Source organism: Stegostoma tigrinum, chromosome 12, assembly GCF_030684315.1.
Source record: "Stegostoma tigrinum isolate sSteTig4 chromosome 12, sSteTig4.hap1, whole genome shotgun sequence".
Classification (NCBI taxonomy): domain Eukaryota; kingdom Metazoa; phylum Chordata; class Chondrichthyes; order Orectolobiformes; family Stegostomatidae; genus Stegostoma; species Stegostoma tigrinum.
The window spans coordinates 76,139,894-76,160,207 of NC_081365.1; the positions used below are offsets into that span (position 1 = coordinate 76,139,894).

The 20,314-nt window shown below is 40.0% G+C and overlaps 1 protein-coding gene across 1 annotated transcript; it reads right to left on the minus strand.

Moving 5' to 3' along the window:
* Positions 1-13,378: 13,378 nt before the first annotated feature.
* Positions 13,379-20,314, minus strand: piga (phosphatidylinositol glycan anchor biosynthesis, class A). The gene is made up of 4 exons (XM_048540162.1): positions 20,148-20,314; positions 18,217-18,349; positions 17,242-17,448; positions 13,379-13,867 (listed from the first exon to the last, which is right to left on the minus strand). Exons 1-4 carry the CDS (start codon positions 20,297-20,299, stop codon positions 13,577-13,579), a joined length of 783 nt encoding a protein of 260 aa, XP_048396119.1. The 5' UTR covers positions 20,300-20,314; the 3' UTR covers positions 13,379-13,576.

The following is a 20,314-nucleotide window of genomic DNA, read 5'->3' on the forward strand; positions in this document are numbered from 1 at the left end:
CCCCTTACCCTAAAAGTATAACCCCTGATTCTGGACAATTCTACCATCAGGAACATCCCTTTCTGTATCGAACCCATCTAATCCTGTTAGTCTCAAAATGTCTCCTCAGAGCTGTTCATTCAGAGGTACTGGTTACATGGCAAAGGTTCAACTCGCAATCCACAAACAAGTTAGAATGTGACAGGTTAGAAATTTACTACAGCACAGATATTTCAGAGAATTCAAGCAGAACTTGAAACAAAAACAAATGATTAATCCCAGATCCAAAGATAGCAGCACTGGCTGTGCTTGGCAGCAGCAAGAGGGAGGAACTGAGTGGCTAAAAATGGCTGGGACAAGGAATTTAAGTTTCTTGTAATTCTATTGTGGAAATGATCCTCCCAAGCCTGAAGAGGAAGCTGCCAGCCTCTGCAGACTTGAACTCTCTGCCTCACTGTCATGCCTGATGTCTTCCTCCTCCAGAAATGACCAATGGGCTGCAAGTCCCAAGCTGCAGCCCACTGACACTGAGCCTTTACTCTGACCCACCTCTCTGGCTAATTTTTGCCTAGATTTAAGTAAGATCCTGCTGTTAAGATTGCTGGGTCTCCAAATCCTTGGCCTTTGCCTCTTGGTCTAGAATCTAGATGGTGCTCTAACTCCACAGTGCCACTGGTTTTTCCAGGAAATTGACTCAAAGTATCTCTGACTTTATCCTGCCATTGTAACCCACAGCCTGTTGTTTCACCCAGTTCTGCCCTTTCAGCTGGGGGCTGCTGCTGTTTGAGTTTCCCTTTCCAAATCAGTTACTGTATTTCAACCGCTGTGTTCACATGGCAATATGTTCAGACGTACTTAGGAATGTTATATTCCATTAATTAAAATAGAGGTTTTTGGGAGATTTGTACCTAATTGATATCCATACTTCATGTAAATTACCAGAAGCAGACCCATTTTGATGCGCGCCTCTTGTTCTACCGTGCAAGACAGGTGTAGAGGTTAGGTACATATTGCAAACTGAAACTAACCTACAAACTGTAGTTGCTATTAATGGGAAAGTGAGGGTAAAATGCAAACTTATACAAGCAGGGCTGGCAGAACCAAGCAGCAAGTTCAGTGAGCTCTATTAAAGGTAGCCCCCTAACGTAACTGGTATAATTTACTTTTCAACATCAAAACCTCACTGATTGCAGGCAATCATAATGCTACAGCTCAAAGATTTTAATTCTGAAAATCATATTCCTTTGTGTCTATGCCATCCTATTATATTTAAGAATTTAACTATATTTGAATGAACAGACTGCATACCTCCCTTTGACGTCCTCATTGCAATACTGTCATATTGGAATGCAACAACAGTGAGTTATTATATGCCTGAAGGGGACCATTAGAAGGTAAATATAGATTGCATTCAACATCTGAGAGGAAAGGGAGTCACAAAATTTATTAATCACAGATCAACAGAAAAAAACTCAACAGATGCATAATTTATTTCCCCACAATAGGTTTCACTGGAGTAATATAGGACTTACTTTCTAAAGAAGTGCATTATACACTCCTATTACATCTCTCTCTGCCTGTCTAATATTGCCAATTTCAGAACAGTTACAGGGATGAATGAGTTTTTGAACAAAAACAGTGGATTTAATATCAGCACAAGGCAGGTTTGGAAGGTGTTTAATACCTTAAACGTTTGCACAGTTACAGTCAGAGGCATCATGCCCAATCATGCAGTCACTGGGGTCAAAACTTTACATAGAGTTCTATACAGTTCTCAAACCAGCTACTCAGCATAGTGCTGTGGATGTTTATAAGGAGAATATTAGTTGTCCACCTTGCCTGTAGCAACTGTTCTCAAGCAACTCAAAACTAATCCTACTGTCCAATTCATTCCACAACACTGGATCTTCATCCAATTCAAATATTGAAACAATTTACCTCAGAAGATGCAATTTCTATCTCACTATGCCCTTTGGCAAAACATTCAATCTTTCAACAATCCTCTGTGCAAAAATATTTCACTTAATCTTTCTCCACTCTCTCAGTGACTATTTTAACATAAATCAAAGAGTACTCCAAGTAGAGTATTCCTCCGAGAGTTGGTGTGGACTTATATAGGGCTTAATGGCGTGTTTCCACACAGTAGGAATTGCTGGAGAAAATCATGCAGATCTGAGTATCTGTGGAGAGACAGAGTTAATACTTCAGGTACAGTGACCCAGAGGTTTCTCCAGTAGTCTCTCTTTTTCTAAGAATTTTAGCTAACCACATTTTAAACAATCCCTAGTGTGGAAAAGGGCCATTCAGCCCAATATGTTACACCAACTCTCAGAAGAGTACTCCACCCAGACTCACCCCACTCCTATCCCTGTAAATCTGCATTTCCCATGGCTAATCCACTTAACTGACACATCACTGAACACTATGGGCAATTTGGCATGGCCAATCCACCTAACCTGCACATCTTTCAGCTGTGGGAGGAAATCACCCAGAGCAAACTCACTCAGACATGGGGATAATGTGCAAACTTCACACAGTTTCCACTAATTGGTGGGGACTAAGACATGACGGCATAGACTCAGAGTGAAGGGGCAACCCTTTAGAACTGAAATGAGGAATTTCTTCAGTAGAAAACTGTATATCTGTCATTTCCATTGCCACTGAAGGCTGTGCAGACCATGCTATCGAGTGTATTTAAGACAGAGACGTAGGTTATCAATGATTAAGCGGATCAAAGATAACAAGGAGAAGGCAGAACAGGATTGAGAAACATATTAGGCATTGTTGAATGGCAAGGCAGACTCAATGGGCCAAATGGCTTAATTCTGCTTCTATATCTTATGAGCTAAAATGTGAAGTTAATTTTGGAAGGGAGAACAAAAGAACATTATTTAAATGGAGAAAACTGCAGAAAGCCTCAACACAAAGGGACTCAAGGGTACTTGTGCATGAAATACAAGTTAAAGCTAGCATACAGCAGCTAATCAGAAATGTGAATGAACGTTGCCCCTTATTTCGAGGGGACGTTGGACTATAAGAGCAGGGAAGTCTTACTGCAACTGAACAAAGGTGCTGGTGAGACTACATCAGGAGAATTGATGAACAATTTTCATCCTTGAAATTGAGGAAAGATATTCCACTTGAGGCAGTTCAGAAGAGGTTCACTAGAATGATCCTCGGAATGGAGGGACTGTCTAATGAACAAAGGTTAAATGGGACTCTACTCATTACAATTTTAAAGAATGAGGGGGGAGGTCATTGAAATATTCAGGATTCTTAAAGGACCTGACAGGGTAAATAATAACAAGATGTTTCTCCTCATGAGTGCGAATAAGACCAGATGGACATTCTCAGAATAAAAGGGGCAGCAATTTAAGGAAGGTGAAGGAATTTCTTCTCTCAGAAGGTTGAGTGTCTTTCGAACTTGTCACAGAAAGCTGTGGGGACAGAGTCTTTGTGTTTATTTTTGGCTGAGATAGAGATTCTTGATCACTTGGGGAATCAAGGTTTGATAAAAGGAATGTTGGATCAACCATGATTCTGTTTAATAGTGGAGCAGGTGAGGAGCCTGATAGCCTACTCTTATTCCTATTTCACATGACCACTATTGATTGGCTCCCTTTGCACCTGCTGTTGTAAGTCTCTTTTTTTTCCCCCCTCACCCAATCCTGAATATTCTGACATCCAAGATTTATTGATATTGTTGCTGCTACATTTCACCCTAATTCACACACGCTGGACCTGTACTTTCATAGCACAGAACAGGTCCTGTATTGTTCTTCGGCCCTCGATGTTGCGCCAACCTGTGAATATTTAATTTAAGCCCAGCCCCCTACACTATCCATCATCACCCATATGCTTATCCATGGACTGTAAGTGTCCCAATGTGGCTGCATTAACCACATTGGCAGGTAGGGTATTCCACGCCCTTACCACTCTGAGTAATGAACCTGCCTCTGACATCTGTCTTAAATCTATCACCCCTCAATTTGTAGCTATGCCCCCTCGTACAAGCCAACGTCATCATCCTCGGAAAAAGACTCTCACTGTCCACCCTATCTAATCCTCTGGTCATCCTGTATGTCTCTATTAAACCCCCTTAGCCGCCTTCTCTCCAATGAGAACAGACCCAAGTCCCTCAGCCTTTCTTCATAAGACCTTCACTCCAGACCAGGCAACATCCTGGTAAATCTCCTCCGCACCTTTTCCAATGCTTCCACATCCTTCCCGTAATGGGGCGACCAGAACTGTACGCAATATTCCAAGTGAGGCCGCACTAGCGTTTTGTACAGTTGCAGTGTGGCGTCAGTGCTCCAGAACTCAATCCCTCTACCAATAAAACCTAACACATCGTATGCCTTCTTAACAGCAATAACTTTTCGTAAGCTTCTTACTTATGCTATACATGTGCCCTCAAATAGCTGCTCCCAGTTTACGTTGGACAGATTCTGACCTATTTTAATGAGTCTTTGCACCTCTTTTTTTAAACCATTTATTTCCTCTTCTCTAACAAACATAAAACATATAATGTAATGGTCGCTATCACTACAATGTTCCCCACTGTCACCTCAGACAAATGTGCAGCTTCACTCTCCAGAATTAGGTCAGCACTGGACAGTCCTTTGTCGGGCTATCTTCACATTGATATAAAAATCTCTACTGAATACATTTCAAGAAATTTGACCCCTCAAAACCCTTTATATTACGATTATCCATTAGTATTGGGATAGTTCAAATCCCCTAGTAAATTACCTTATTGTTATTTTTATACACCTCAGTGAATTGTCCCTCTCCTGTGCCTGTTGATTGTTTGAGGGTCAAAAATCACACCTGACATTGTGACTGCTCTTATTTCTGAATGCTGAAAGCTCCATTTGACAACCTTTCCAAGATAATCATCCCTCCTTAATACAGTAGCTGTTTCCTTAATGAATAATGCAACATCACGTCCTCTTCGACACCATCCCAGTCTTGCCTGAAGATCCTATATTCTGCAATGTCCAGATGCCAGTCCTACCCCTCCCTCAACCACATTCTGTGATGGCATCAACATGGCAATTCCACACGTCAATCCACACCCTCAACTTATCCATCTTTCTTATAATATACTCAGCAATAAAGTCAAGGCTCTCCAGCCTTGTTTTCCTCCCTTGAGACATGGGGCTCAATTCCCTCGAAGTTCCTTTTCTAAGGTATGCTGCGTTATTAACTGAACTAAAGCACAGCTTCCCTGTCCTGTTGAACTAGTTTTTCCTCCCGTCTGCACTTCCTAGAGGAACCTCAGCCCTTAGCAACTTCCTAAATGAAAAACTGATTGGTGAGCAGGACCCTAGGGGAATCCTGAACTACTTGCCTGTTCCTCTTACTACCTGGTCAACTGATCCCTTCTTTCCTCAAGTCATTAGAGCTGCAGTGACTACATCTCTACATGTGCCATCCACATAACTTTCAAGTCTTGTGGGCGCTCCAGAGCATTGAGCCACCACTTGAGCTCAAAAACACAGCTCAGGTTTCTGCAGCTGGGAGCACTTACTGCACTCATGGTCATCCTGGATGCTGGTAGGGTTCATGACTTCTCACATATGATATATTCTACTAAGATACCCTAACCTGCTATGCTTTAAACGAACATATTTAGTCTTACTAGCTGACTTACTAAATCTTGTTACGGTATGGAGTCAGACAACTAGGTCAAATTAGTCTTCCTACCTCTGCATTCACAACATGATAAAACTAAAGTCTTCAAAGACCCTCAAAGCTGATCCCAATGATTCTGAATCAGACATTTTGAATAACCAGTGCCAGACAGAGTAATCAATTCTCGACATTGTTTGTAATTTAAATAAAACAGAGCAATTTGTTAGGAATACAGTAACTTTAGTGAGCAAAATTAAACAAATGTATGGCTATCATTTAAACCCAATAACCTTTTGTGTGACAAGCTGAAAACAAAGACACACACAGTTAAGGGATAAATAAAAGAAAATAATCAACTGGCCAGATTACCTAAGCGGTTTTCATGATGCATTGTTCCACAGGCCAATATGATTGTTTCTTGGCTGATTTTCTGAAGACATTAATTCGGGCCACCTTCTCAGTTCACTCTGACAAAGGCATGACCTTGTTTCTATTCTCTGGCCTTTCAATAGGTAATAATGGGAGGTTAGGCAGGGACTTTTCAAACTTTTATGCAGTATCATTAATCGTCCAAAAAGTCAGATCAAACTCTGGCCCTTCCCTCTGTTTGCCCATCATGCTCCCTTTCAGACTTATTAGCACCAATTCCCAGGCATTGACCCCGTTAATGGCGGACATCTGCTATCTGGTTAAGCCTACTGCTAAACCCCCTACTGTTTAAGTGTCTATGGAATCCTTTTGATCAAGAATCAATCTGCAATCAACTTCCAGGCCTGGTCACACAAACAAACAACTGAGAAAACAAGGTGTGGAGCTGGATGAACACAGCAGGCCAAGCAGCATCAGAGGAGCAGGAAAGCTGACAATTTGGGCCCAGGCAATTCTGGTTTTTTCTGTTTTGAACATGAGCTGCAATTTAATGGTCACTTTCATCTCACAAAAGGATAAAAACAGCTATAGACTCTACAATCTAAAAGATACTGTCCTTACCTTTAATCTTTAGTCTCTTTTCCTTACTCTGGCTATTATTTATCTCTAGTGCTTTTACTATCCAGGCTTCAAGTGATTGACTGATGACTTGGGGGGGGGGGGGGGGGTGCAGTTAACTACCTTATTAATCTTTTAACTGGATTATTAGACTTTATAAAAAGAGCAAAAGATTTATCAGATCAATACTGCTGCCAAATCGTAGAAACGTGGCTCACTCGGATGTGCTGTCTCCCAACTGCTCATGTGAAGCTTACTATCATGAACTTGCAATACTACCTCTCTTAAATACAGCTGAGATATTAAGCTTCAATAAGTAATCAGCACGGTCCCTCTGCTCATGCCACCTTCACTATCTTTTAGATTGTATTACCTCTCCGTGTTCTATCTGCCAAAATATCACTTCTTAGTGAACTTCATCTGCTTACGCCATAAACTCAAATGTTCCTTTGTAGTTTTACACCAAACATTTGTAATTCCTCTTAATTCTGTTATCAGCTGCAAACTCAAACTGTGGCCAGTACACCAAAATCCAGATTAACAATGTGCAAGGAAAAGCAAAAGGACCCAACACTCACCCCCAGGAAATTGACTTATGTACAGATATTCCCCAGCCTGAAACATATCCAATAATGATTACCCCATTTCCCAATGCTCTGCCAATTTTATATCCAAGTTGCTACTGCTCCTTAATTGCTTGGATAAACAAAACATTTAATGATCACAAAGAAAAGAGATTACCCCAGATTACATCATTTGTTGGATAGGGCAAGGTAATTTTGGAGATGAATTTAAGCCATCATGGCAACAACAGTTCAATTCAATCTACAAAAGAACAGATGTCTCACTGATTTATTAATGGGTCTGGGCATCACTGTTGACTGGGCCCCCATTTTCTGCCCATCCCTAATTGTTATTGAGAAAGTAACAGCAAGCTACCTTCATGAATCACTGCAGTCTACCCGATTTAAACAGACACATAATATTAGGGAGGGAGTTCCAAGACTTTGATCCAGCAACATTTGAAGGATGACCACTGTCACTGTGTTACTGTGAGCGGGTGAACTCCCCCCCCCCCCCAATTTCGCTTCTGATTTGTCAAAGCCTGACCACCATCAACAAGGCACAAGTCAGCCTTGTGAAGGGTTACATCACTTACCTGAATAACTGAAGCTCCCATAACACTGAAGAAGCTTGACATCATCCTAAACAAAGCAGGCATTTGATTGCATTATGCATAGCAGTAGCAGTGTCCACCCTCCAAAAGATGCACCAAATCTCCGACAACATTTTCCAAACACGGTACTTCTACTGTGTTGAAGGACAAAGCCATCAGATCAATGAGTACACAACCACCTATATAACCTTGAGGTTGCACACTGAGAAACTACCTTGATGTCAAGGTCAGTTTCTCTCTCACCTCAACTCTAGAACACAAGTTATTTTACCCATTGTGAGCCAACGTTGTTGAAGTCTGGAAGAACTCAAACTCAGCATCAGCAAGCAGGTTATAGATGAGTCAGAGCTCATAACATGAGTGGGGACACTCCTGATCAATTTACTGATAATTGAGCATAGGCTCATGGGTCATAATGGGCTAGACAGGATTTACAGAATCAGATGGTACTGATGAGGCCGTTTGGCCCATTAAGTCTGCATCACTAAAAACACACCAAATCTGCACCAGTCCCACTTTGCAGTACTGGGCCCTTAGCTTTGAATGTTATACTTCAAGTGTTGATCCCAGTGCTTTCTAAAATTTGGGGTTACCTGTCTCAACTACCCTACTAAAGCACTGGATTCGAAACTCCTACCACTTTCTTGTTGAAAATACTTTTGTTCGAGGCCCTCTAATTGTTATTGATCCTTCCACTAAGAGGAATAGCTGTTTTCTATTCACCTTGCCATGCCCCTTTTTGTTAAAAAAGTTAAAAACCATATTTGCCAGTTACCCCGGCTCCCCTGGGCTTTTTAACCTGCTTTATCTGTCTCCCTCATCTCCCAGGTCTGGTTGAAATGCATACAAATTACCTCAACAAACCTCATCTACATTTTTGGTCAACTTCTTGAAAACTTCAATCAGAATTGTTAGGCTGATTTGAGGCTCACTGATATGCACGTCCCTGGTCTCTCTCTGCCACCCTTCTTAAAAACTGGAGCCACATGAGCTGTCCTCCAGCACTCTGGTACCTCCACTGTGGCCTGAGGGAAATTAACAATTTAGGTCAGGGCCCCTGTGACGACCTCCATCATCTCCTACAGCAGCATGGGATACAATTCTTCCAATCTAACGTTCTGTCCACTTTTAAACCTGTTGAAACCTCCAATACCACTTCACTTCATACATCAAACTGCTCAAGAACTTCACGCGATTATCTTCTCAAATTCTGAGTCCACATCCTCTGCCTCCTAAGCAAAGACAGATGTGAAGTACTCATTTAATACTCCAACATCCTTGCACTCCAAGCACAGATTTCCTCTTTGTCCCTATTAGGTCTCACTCTTTCCCAGGTTATTCTCTTCCCCTTGACATACTTGTAGAATAGTTTAGGATTCTTTCTAATCTTGCCTGCAGTGATTTTCGCTCTCCTAACTGCTTTAAGTTTCCCAAAAACCCCAGCACTTTCTTTACTCCTATAAGATGGAGGGAAGGAGGGAAGAAAATAAGTGTATTCCATTCAAATCTGCAGACAACACAAGAATAGGTAGAAAGGCATGTTGCAAGAGGAATACAAAGTCTATCGAAAGATGTTGATATAGGTTAAGTGGCCAAAAAGTTAGCAAATGCAGGAAAATGTGAAGTTGTTCATTTTGGATGGGAAAACAAAACAGCAAGTATTATTTAACAGGAGAAAAACTGTAGAAAGCTGCAAAACAAAAGGGATTCAGTACTTTTGCAGAAAACACAAAAGCTAGCACATAGACTCAGCAAGTAATCTGGAAGGCTAATGTAATGTTATCTCTTATTTCAAGGGAGTTGGAGTATCAGAATATGGAGATCTTACTGCAATTGTACCAGGTGCTGGTAATACCACACATGGTGTACAGGGAATAGTTTTGGTCTCCTTATTTAGCACAAGATAGTAAAGTTCACTAGGATGGGCACCAGATTGGAGGGATAACCTTATGAGCAAAGATAAATAGGATGGAATTCTACTCATTGGAATTCAGAAGAATGAGAGGTTGGTCACATTGAAACACAAGATTCTTAAGGAGCTTGACAGGGTAAAGTCTGAACATTGCCCCTCATGAGGCAATCAACCAAAGGGCATTGTCTTAAATTAGCACTTCATTATTCTGAGGCTAAGATGAAGTAGTTCTTCTCTCAGAAGAATGTGCGTCGCTGGAACTCCTTGCCATAGAGCGCTGCGGGGCACAGTCCTTGCATATATCTAAGGCTTGAGGTAGATTCTTGATCAGTAGGGGAAATCAAGGGTTACGATGAAAGGCCAGCAGAGCGGACATGAGGAAAGTGGATCAGCCAAGGATCCTATGGAGTGGTGGAGCAGGCTTCAACATCTGAATGGCCTCCTTCTGTTCCCATTTCTTACATTTTTTATGGCATCCATTTATTTGCTCCCTTTATACCCGTTAATCCTCACTTTTCCTTCTTTCCAGTTTTGACTAGTCTGGGACATCTAGACATGTCACTTCTATCTTTCACCCTGAAGGGATCATGTTGAGCCTATACTCTTTTCCATTACTTTTTTGCTTGACTTCTACTGTTCAGCTGTAGATATACTCTCAACTTCAAGTCTATTTTGGCCACATCTTGCCTTACTTTAATAAAATTTGCCTTGTTCCCCCAATTCAAAGCCCCTTTCTTTCCACAACAAATTTAAAACATACCATGTGGTGGTCACTAAAATGCTCCCCACTGCCACCTTGAGCATCTGTCCAGCATCACCACTCAGAATTAGATCCACCATTCCTCCATCCCTTCTAGGACCATCTACACGCTTATACAAAAGGGCTTTCCTAAATATGTTTCAAGAAATCTACCCATTTAAACCTTTCATGCCATCATTATCCCAATTAATATGGAGGTAGTTCAAATTGCTTAATACATCTTATTATTTCCAGGCCTCAGCAAATATCTGCCCATCAACTGCTCATTGACCTCATGGGGGCTTACATCCCTATCAGTGAGAATTGCCTTTCATGTAGCCACCACCTCCTCTAATTTTGTTTAATTATCCAGCACCATTTATAATTAAGTCTATTATCTTGTTTGATTAAAAAAAACTGCTACATATTGAAGGATGTGTGTTTCCCATGATTAGCCTTCAAAGATTCTGTAGCTGCATCTGGGAAAACTACTTTTCTCCAGAGTATGACATGGGCTCACTGCGTCATTATGAAGGTGATGGCAAGGTACTCATTCATCCTATGAGCAGTTATGCCTCTGATAAATAGCTCTTGGTATTTGCAAACTCAAGCTTATGTCCAAACTACATTATATTTTAACTGCTGCCCTGTGGGAATGGGCTCCCTTGGGGTTATTGTAGCTCCAAGATCCTGAGAATGGGATTTCAGAGAGAAAAAGAAAATCAATATTCTGTAGCAAACTTGTTTATCTGATACCTAACTAGGTAGAGCTGCAATATTAGAAGGTTGACTGGCTAATATTTATGCATTCAAATTTACACAATGCCTTTAAAAGCAATGAAACATTTCAAGGTACTTCACAGGATTACTACAAAGTTAAGAATGATATGTAGCTACATATGAAAATATTAGATTAGATGGCCAAAGATTTAGTCAAATAGGTAGGTGCTCATAGAAGCATTGTAAAGGAGGCAAGTATACAGTGGAAAATTTGAGAGTACGATATTCCAGAGCTTGGACCTAGACAACTAAGGCTACACCCACCAACGTAGAGTAATTAACTTTGGGGGTGCTCACAAGACCAGAATTAGAAAACAGTAAAGGGAGTTTTGTGTGATTCAAGAAGTGTGTAATAGACAGTATGAGATCATAGACAAATATGAAAACACAAGATGAGAATTTTAAAATCAAAACTTTGTCAGGAAGCCTTCTTTAAAAGAAAAATCACTCATGGGATGTGGGCATCGCTGGCTGGGTCAGCATTTATTGCTTGTCCCTAGTTGCCCTTAAGGTGGTGGTGACCTAATGTTGTACGTCATCCACAATGCCCTTAGCGAGAGAATTCCAGGATTTTGACCCAGTGACAGTGAGGGAACGGTGATATATTTCCAAGTCAGCGTGCTCAGCAGCTTGAAGGGGATCTTGCAGGTGGTCGTGTTCCCGTGTATCTACTGCCCTTGTCTTTCTAGATGGAGATGGTCATCTGTTTGGAAGGTGCTGTCTACAGATCTTTGGTGAATTTCTGGAGTACATCTTGTAGACAGTACACACTGCTGCTATTGAGTATCGGTGGTGGAGGCAGTTAATGTGGTGCCAATCAAGTAGAATGCTTGGTCTTGGATGGGTGTCAAGTTTGCATGTTATTGGAGCTGCACCCATCCAAATGGGGAGCTTTCCCCCACACTACTAAATTGTCCTTGTGGGTGATGGAGAGACTTTGGAGTCATGTCGAGTAACTTGCTGCAGTACTTCCTAGCCTCTGACCTGCTCAGGCAGCCAGCTTTGAGAAGTAAGTCTAGCTGAGCTTCTCGTCATTGATAATCCACAAGATGTTGATACGGGGGTTTTGGTGATGGCACATTGCTGAATGTCAAGAGGACAGGGATTAGATTGTCTCCTATTGAAGATGGTCATTGCCTAGCATTTGTGTGGCATAAGTGTTACTTACTATTTGTCAACCCAAGCCTGGGTATTGTTGAATTTTGAACACTCTCTGCTTCAGTATCTGAGGAGTCATTAAGTAATGCTCAACATTGAGCAATTATCGCAAACATCCCCACTTCTGACCTTCTGACGGAGGTAGGTCATTGATGAAGCAGCTGAAGACGGTTAGGCCTAGGCTCCTGCAGAGATATCCTGGAGCTGAGATCTCCAACAACCACAACTATCTTCCTAGGTACCTGCTATAACTCCAACCATCAGAGAGATTTCCTCCAGTACTCAGATTCCAGTTTTGCACGGGCTCCTTGATACCGCACTCATTCAAATCCTGTCTTGGTGTCATGGGCTCTTATTCTCACCTCATCACATCGAACAGCATATGAAGTAATTGATTAAAGTGAGGGCAGGTGAAGTGATCTAACAGCAGGAAGCTAGTCAGTTTATGCACCAGTGGGCAGTTGCTTTTGCAATGCTTCTGTACTCCTGCACAAAACTGGAGATACCTAAACTGTACTCTCAATAACAGGAACATAAACATTTTCAATTTAGGTAAGCTGGATGTTGCCCTTTGGAAAGAGATTGTGTACTCCATAGCAGGCAGATAATTTCATAGCTGTAGACTGCTCATCATTAATATAAGACTTAACATACCAACAAGATTTGTCAAACATCAGATTGATCATAAAAAAACAAACCAAAGAGAAGAATGGGAATTCAACCTACTCTTGCTGAAACAGTCACTTTTTTCTTTAACAGAAATTAATTATCTGATAAGTTAGAGATAAATGCAATTTAACTGGGTATTGAAATCTAGTTTCAGATTTTGAGCACATCAGATAAATGACTTTGAATTCAAAGTAGATTCTAGACAAGAAAGCAGCTCTGCAAGATTAAAATAAATCAGTAATGTTTTCACCTTTTTTTCAGAAAGCAACTCAACTGACAGAAGTTTTCTAAGCTGTTGGAGAAGTAGAAATTATCATAAAACAGAGTAAACACACAGAAGTTTAACTTTTATATCTATTAAGATTTTATCCATATTAGTCATATTCTGATTATATGCAGTTAAAGTTTATAATGGCTACTTAAGGTAACAAAATAATGAGATGAAGTCACTGTCATACAAAACAGAAAAACCTGATAAAATTTGATAATCCTCAAGGATTCAAATCATGAGTTCAAAAGCTACTATAAAATCAAGGCATCAGGTTTGTGCACTACAGTCATTCTCTTCAGAGAAAGGCAGAGTTTTCCTAATCTTCTCAACAGTTGACTGTCCCGCTTGTTGCTTCCAAGCTCCATTTACACCTGTGGCATCTACAGCAATGTCAATCATAGCATCTGGAACTATATATCTCAAAAGCAACAAGAAAAGAAAGTCCAAAACAGCAACTAAAGCAAAAATGCAACCAGCCACAGGACCACAGTGGGTCATCAATCTGTACAGTCGTTTGTTCATCGACAGTATCCCCTCTTTGGCCACACGATCATAAACCTAAAACAAAATCAGATGAAGCAAGGTTAGAGCCAGTTACACACTGGTACTGAATTTAGGACCATTACCAGGATATCAGAAAGGGGGATGCAAGGATCAGTAAACAATTGGGATGGCACACCTGAAGTACTGTGTATACTCATGGTCCCCTTACCGAAGGCAGTATATACTGCTACTTCCCATAAGAATGGAACCTTGAAGTATATGCAGACTAGTGATTTTTTTCCCCCCCTCCAGTTCAAGTTACTGACAAAATATTACTGGACTAAGCTCTTCGCAACTAATTTCAAGTCTTGGATTACACCTTTTGAGAAAAATGTTGCCAGAGAAGTGTTCAAAACGTAAAGCACAATGTTCAGAAAGTACACAATGACATGCAAATCCAACCCAAATGGATTCACTTGTGAGGCTTTGGAGATCCAACAGTTTTTTTTAAAGCAGCCGTGGGATGTGGGAGCCTCTGGTTGGGCCAGCCTTTATTTTCCATCCCCATTTCCTCATGATAGTGGTGGTAAGCTGTCTTCTTGAACTGCTGCAGTCCCTGTGCTTTAGGTTGATCTATAGAAGGGGAATTTCAGGACCGTGACCCAACAACAGTGAAGGAACGGTGATGTATTCCCAAATCAGGATAGTGAATGGCCTGGAGGGAAACTTGCAGGTGGTGGCATTCTCATGTGTCTTGTAATTACAAATATTCGCCCAACAAGAACTACATTCGAAACAATTGTATGGGCATCACTGACAAAGACTGGAGGACTTGGTTTAACTACAATCTTTAGCTTCCTTTAATGATCAAAGCATCAAGCTCCTAACAGACAGTCAGGAACAGAGATAACGGGTTTTCTGGGACAGAAACAGAGGAAACGTGATTGCTTTGCCTAGAGTTGTATTTGGCAAGTGAGTGAAGAGCTTCTGTTTATGTGTAGGTAGGATCCCAAGCCCCAGATGAGAACATTGTGAAATCAGACTTCCCTGTCAGTTTCAATGCAGTACTGAAATTTCACCAGAGCAGCCAAATAAATGACAGGGTTACAGGGCAAATAAGACAGGGCCTAGACAATGAAATTAGAATGACAGATGGAAGTTTACAATGTGAATACTGAAAAGCAGAGTCAAGAAATGCTTTTGTCAAAATGACTGGATCCCTCTCTCATTAATTTTCTGGCCCCTGTCAGACTCTGTTCTGCATTTTTACTTTAGTTTTATACTTGAAGATAGCCCTGGGCAAGAAAGTGTAGTACATGATGCCCAGTGTCTTGTAAGGTACTATAGCTTTTAGAAAGATCACTGACCTCTTATAGATACGGGGATAACTATTGGAAGTGACAGTTGATGCTTTCTGATTCTGTAAATCCATGCCAACTATCCAAGTATCAGTGTGTTTTGGATCAATACAAAGAGGTCTAAACAAGTTTCTCAATAAGCCGAACAGCAATGAAATAAAATGGAAACAAAGACTGAAAAGTATAGAAAATGGAAGCAACACAGCACTTCCAGATGGTAATTAATGTTTTGATGAAATGCAGATGAGAAGTGAGATGATACTACCAAAATGTGTTTCAGTTAGGATGAAGCTATTTTGTGTCACCAAATTGGGACGCATGTAAGTAATCAGCGAAAGGAAACAATTTCTGCTTCTAGCAAAACAGAAATTGAAATAATAATGCCCGAAGTAGGTCAGACAGAAATTTGAATAAATCTCAGCCAAAAGCTGCAACATCGGCTGCCATCCCACTATGATGGTTTGTCTTATTTTGTTTTTATTTATTACTTACAGGGCAAAGTGCACAACAACAGCAACTTGTAAACTAAAATATCAGAAAGATGGGAAGACATGTACACTTATGTACATTGAGCTACAGAACAACATCTGACGTTGGCGCCGTGTGGACGCATGCGCACACACATATACACATACATATCTATCCAATCCCATCCTTCATTCCATTACCATCACTGACGGTGAAGCACTCAGATCGCAAGGCTGCAATTTCTAGAAATTCCTTCCTAAATCCTTCCACTTCACCTGCATTAAATGTTTTCATGTTTACACACTTCGCACACATTTGGTTTCCTTTCCCAAGTCCTTATATTATGCTATAACTTCTCTGCTGAGGCACCCTGAAACATTTCTCCACTTTAAATGGAAGCTTCTTTGTAGCAGTTCAGAATTTCAACTCAAAATAGTTATTTTTTCACGTGAAGAAATAAGAGTGAAAATATTCCCGTTGCACTCTTCATTGCTTCTCACTGAGTCAAATAAGGCTAAACTTTGCACTACATTGGGGACTTTGAATCAACGTGACAAGCTCTTAAGGTTGATTTGGAACTGCACTGGCACAAACATGAAACTAGGTTGCTGAGCCCAAGACTAAATTGACAACAGGAAACCAGAGAAAATAGCAAAATCCAAACAAAATATATTGATACCATTAGTCTCCAAAACAGTCAAATAAAAATATGGTACATAAACATGGTACAGTACCAGTCATGCGATCTACAATGTGCTCAATATCATTTTGAATTCCTGAGAGATAATTTTAACAATATTTAAAAACTTATATTTGGTGGAAAAGTTGGCATTTTTTCGGTTGTATGTAGTTTAGGGTGTCTAGGAATCAATTTCATTTCAGATCTGAACCATGTGGAAATATTTACTTGAACTCTCAAATTAACGAATTGCAACTCTACAGATGCAAACTGAAAGTCCTCTATAGCATAACAAGTCAAACAGCATTTTCCCCCACTTGTTCATAATAGGCAGAGCACAGACTAAACTCAACCAGTCTTCGCTTACAAAACCCAAAATGATTCTTCTTAGATGTGATTCTGCAGATGGATATCAATTGCTGAACAAACTTGTGAACTAATAGCTAGAAAAACAAATTAAGATAACCAGTTTGGCTCTTATTGTAGTCATTTACACTTGCCAGAAGGGACATACACTCATAAGCAGGGGCCTGTTCTGTGGAAATAAAAGGAATTTTCAAGATTAGCATTTTTTTTGAATTACCGAAAGCTTTGGGAGCCCATGGTTTCTCATTGTTTTCTCTACAGCAATGACTTGGCCAATTACAGTTGACTTGTCAACCAATCAGCACCCATTTCTCCTGTTGCATAAATTAGTGTAATATTTAAAATTTAGCATTCTTGCATTTGTCCTGATGATTGCAAAGGAATTCCCTCAGCAGCATTTTCTCCCCCAATTAAGATTCACATATTTTTGAGTGTTAACTTTAAATGAATATACTATTCATGACAATCTGTAACTTATTAGTGCATCACAACAAAACTATTTTCAGTGACCAATGTACACCTTCAAGTCACGCAAAAAGTCCTTTCCAAACTAAGTGATGTAAAAAATTAGTCTATACCTTTTCAGTCCGTTCAGCCACATTCCTCCAGGTGTACAAATTCTTTACTCTGTTGTGGATTGTTTCGGCTGATGGCAGTACCCCTTGGTGATGCTTAGTAATGGCTGCTTCCAATCCTTCACAAAGTGACTTAACAGTGGGCTCACATAAAATGATAAGATCGTCAGGCAGAACCTCTGGCACTCCACCAACTTTGGTGCTGACAACCTTTTACAAAAGAGTTGAACAACCACTTTTGAAGCTAGATTAAGAACTCAGTTTATAATATATAACATATATTGAACAGAATCCTTCACTAGAGAACGCAGCAAGCCACACGGAGACAAGGCTCTGGCAACAAACAGACCTTTGTTTGAGGATTATACTCAACTGCACTGTCTCTAATCACAGACAATTCCAGACCGGGATTCTGGTGACAGGTACGAAGGCTGGCAGAGCTGTCCAGTAGATTACCAAGCAGGGACTAACTAGATTTTTGTCAAAAAAGCCATGCAGACCTGATGGGCTAAATGGCTTCCTGTACTTTGTAACTCCATGATCTATATCTGCCCTACAGGCTGCAGGAATGACGTAAAGGAAAGAGAAATTATATTCCTAGTTACAAATAAATAATTTTACTTAAAACATTAAGTTTAATGTTAAGTTTATTCTGTTAAGCTCAACTTCCATAGCCAAATACAATTAATAAGTTTCTACTGTTCAAAAACATTTGTATACAAATTCTTAAGGGGTTTAATAGCTTCAATTATTGCATGTAAATTAAAATGTTAATTCTGCTGCCTTGGATACTTTAGCACTACTGATTACAGATTGTGTTTCTCGAGAGATAAAATTAAATTTAATCTATTTGATGATCGAGAAAATTATCTTCAAATTTGCAAAAATCTAATGGTCACTGGTTTGGAGCTATACCTGAGGCAAATAGCTGACTGAGAAGATTTATAAATAAAACAAAACATTCTGTAATTGTTTTACCTGGAGACCACAACTTGCTCCCTCAACTATTGCCATACAAAAGGCTTCAGTCAGAGAAGTGTTGAGGAAAATGTGGCCCTGCACCAAAACGTTTCTCACGTCTTTATGCTCAAGAGCGCCCAAAAGACGTACTCTGTAATAGACAAGAGTTGGTCAACGTATAAGCAACATCATACAAAAGAGGCAAGGCAAAAATACCTATATTTTCCATCTATAACTGATAAGAAATGCTAGTGATAGTGTGATAAATATTGGGCAATTTGATGTTCACCAACTTTAAAAGGAGTGGGATACAGGTTCTCCAGCAGGTTTAGATTTCATGAACATGCGGGTACAGTTACAACATTTAAAAGATATTTGACAGGTGCACAAATGAGTTGTTTAGAAGGATATGGGCCAAATGCAGGCATGTGGGATTAGTTTAGTTTCTGAAACTTGGTTGACACAGCCAATTTGGACAAAAGGGTGTGTTTCACTGCTGAATGATGTTCAGTTCAGTTGGGTCACCAGGCCCAAAATATTAACTCTGATTTTGTCTTCACAGATACTGCTAAACCTGCTGAGCTTTTATATGACCATAAGACATAGGAGCGGAAGCAAGGCCATCTGGCCCATCAAGTCCACTCTGCCATTTAATCATGGCTGATGGGCATTTCAACTCCACTTCCCTGCAGCCCTTGATTACTCATGAGATCAAGAACTGAATCGATCTCTGCCTTGAAGACACTTAACGCCCCGGCCTCCACTGTACTCCGTCCAGCAACTTCCGTTTTTGTTCCTGATTTACAGCATTCGCATTTCTTTCGGTTTTTACAAATAGAAATTCTGCATCTTAAATAACCAACCAGTGCTGACTTGTCATCAGGAATCTTTTTTTAAAGGAGTTTTTCATTTAATAACAGGGAATACAGACAGGCTATCACTAAAGAATTTAAATGCTTAATTACCCAACATAAGCAAGTGCCACTCAAACTAGCTTCGTACTACAAAACAAATTTGATCATACTTAATGAAGAAGGATGAAATCTATTTTCTAGACAACGGGGTGCAAAGAAGCAAACATAAAGACATAAAAATAATCTGGAATTAATGGACAAGTGAAAATGAGGAACACAAAGGTATCAGTATTAATAAAGAAAATGGTACTGGAGGAAGTAATGGTATTGAAAAAACAAATCTGGACATGAAAGCCTTTAAGGATTTTAGAAGAGGTGATCAGCGATTGTAGATAAATAGATAATCATGCATTTTTTCCCTAGGTCCCAGTTAATTGGAAGGTAGAAAATGTTACGCCAACTATTCTGGATATGGAAGGAGAAAACAGCAAACTAACCTGACGTAAGTAGGGTGAAATCTATTGTTAGCAAGTCATAACAGGGCACTTAGAATATCATAGTACATTCAGACAGAGTCAATGCAGATGTATAGAATGGATGCAGCCTTTTTTCTAACAAATTACGCTTTGATACATGCAAAGAGTACCAAAGTGAGCAATGAATTAAAGTTAAGTATATTCCATGAACAACTAAGCACATACAGATGTTAAATAAGAAAATTAATTAAGAAATACTTCGCAATATTATTTTCTCTTCCATTATTGTGAAAATACAAATATGCATCAGAGTTAGTAAGAACTGCCGATGCTGGAGTCAGAGATAACACAGTGTGAAGCTGGAGGAACACAGCAGGCCAGGCAACATCAGAGGAGCAGGAAATCTGACATTTTGGGTCAGGACCCCGCTTCAGAAATCTATTCAGAAAGGTGTTCCTCTAGCTCCACACTGTGTTCTCTCCGCATCAGAGTGCTGCTGTGAAAAACTTGTATTCATAAAAGAGATATCTGAATTCCAATTTCATTTAAAACAGTAACTGAACAGGAAGATGACCAATATTACTACATTTTTAACTCAAGTTTGGGAAATCACCATTACCTCTCATGAAGCTGGTATTTTTCCCTGACTTCTTCCAATACAATTCGTTTGGGTCCCTCACCACCAATGAGAAAATGCAAATTGGGATACTTCATGCACAATTCAGGAATTATACCAGCAAGCAAATCAATTCCTAGACGTGTAACAAACATAAGTATTCATTAAAA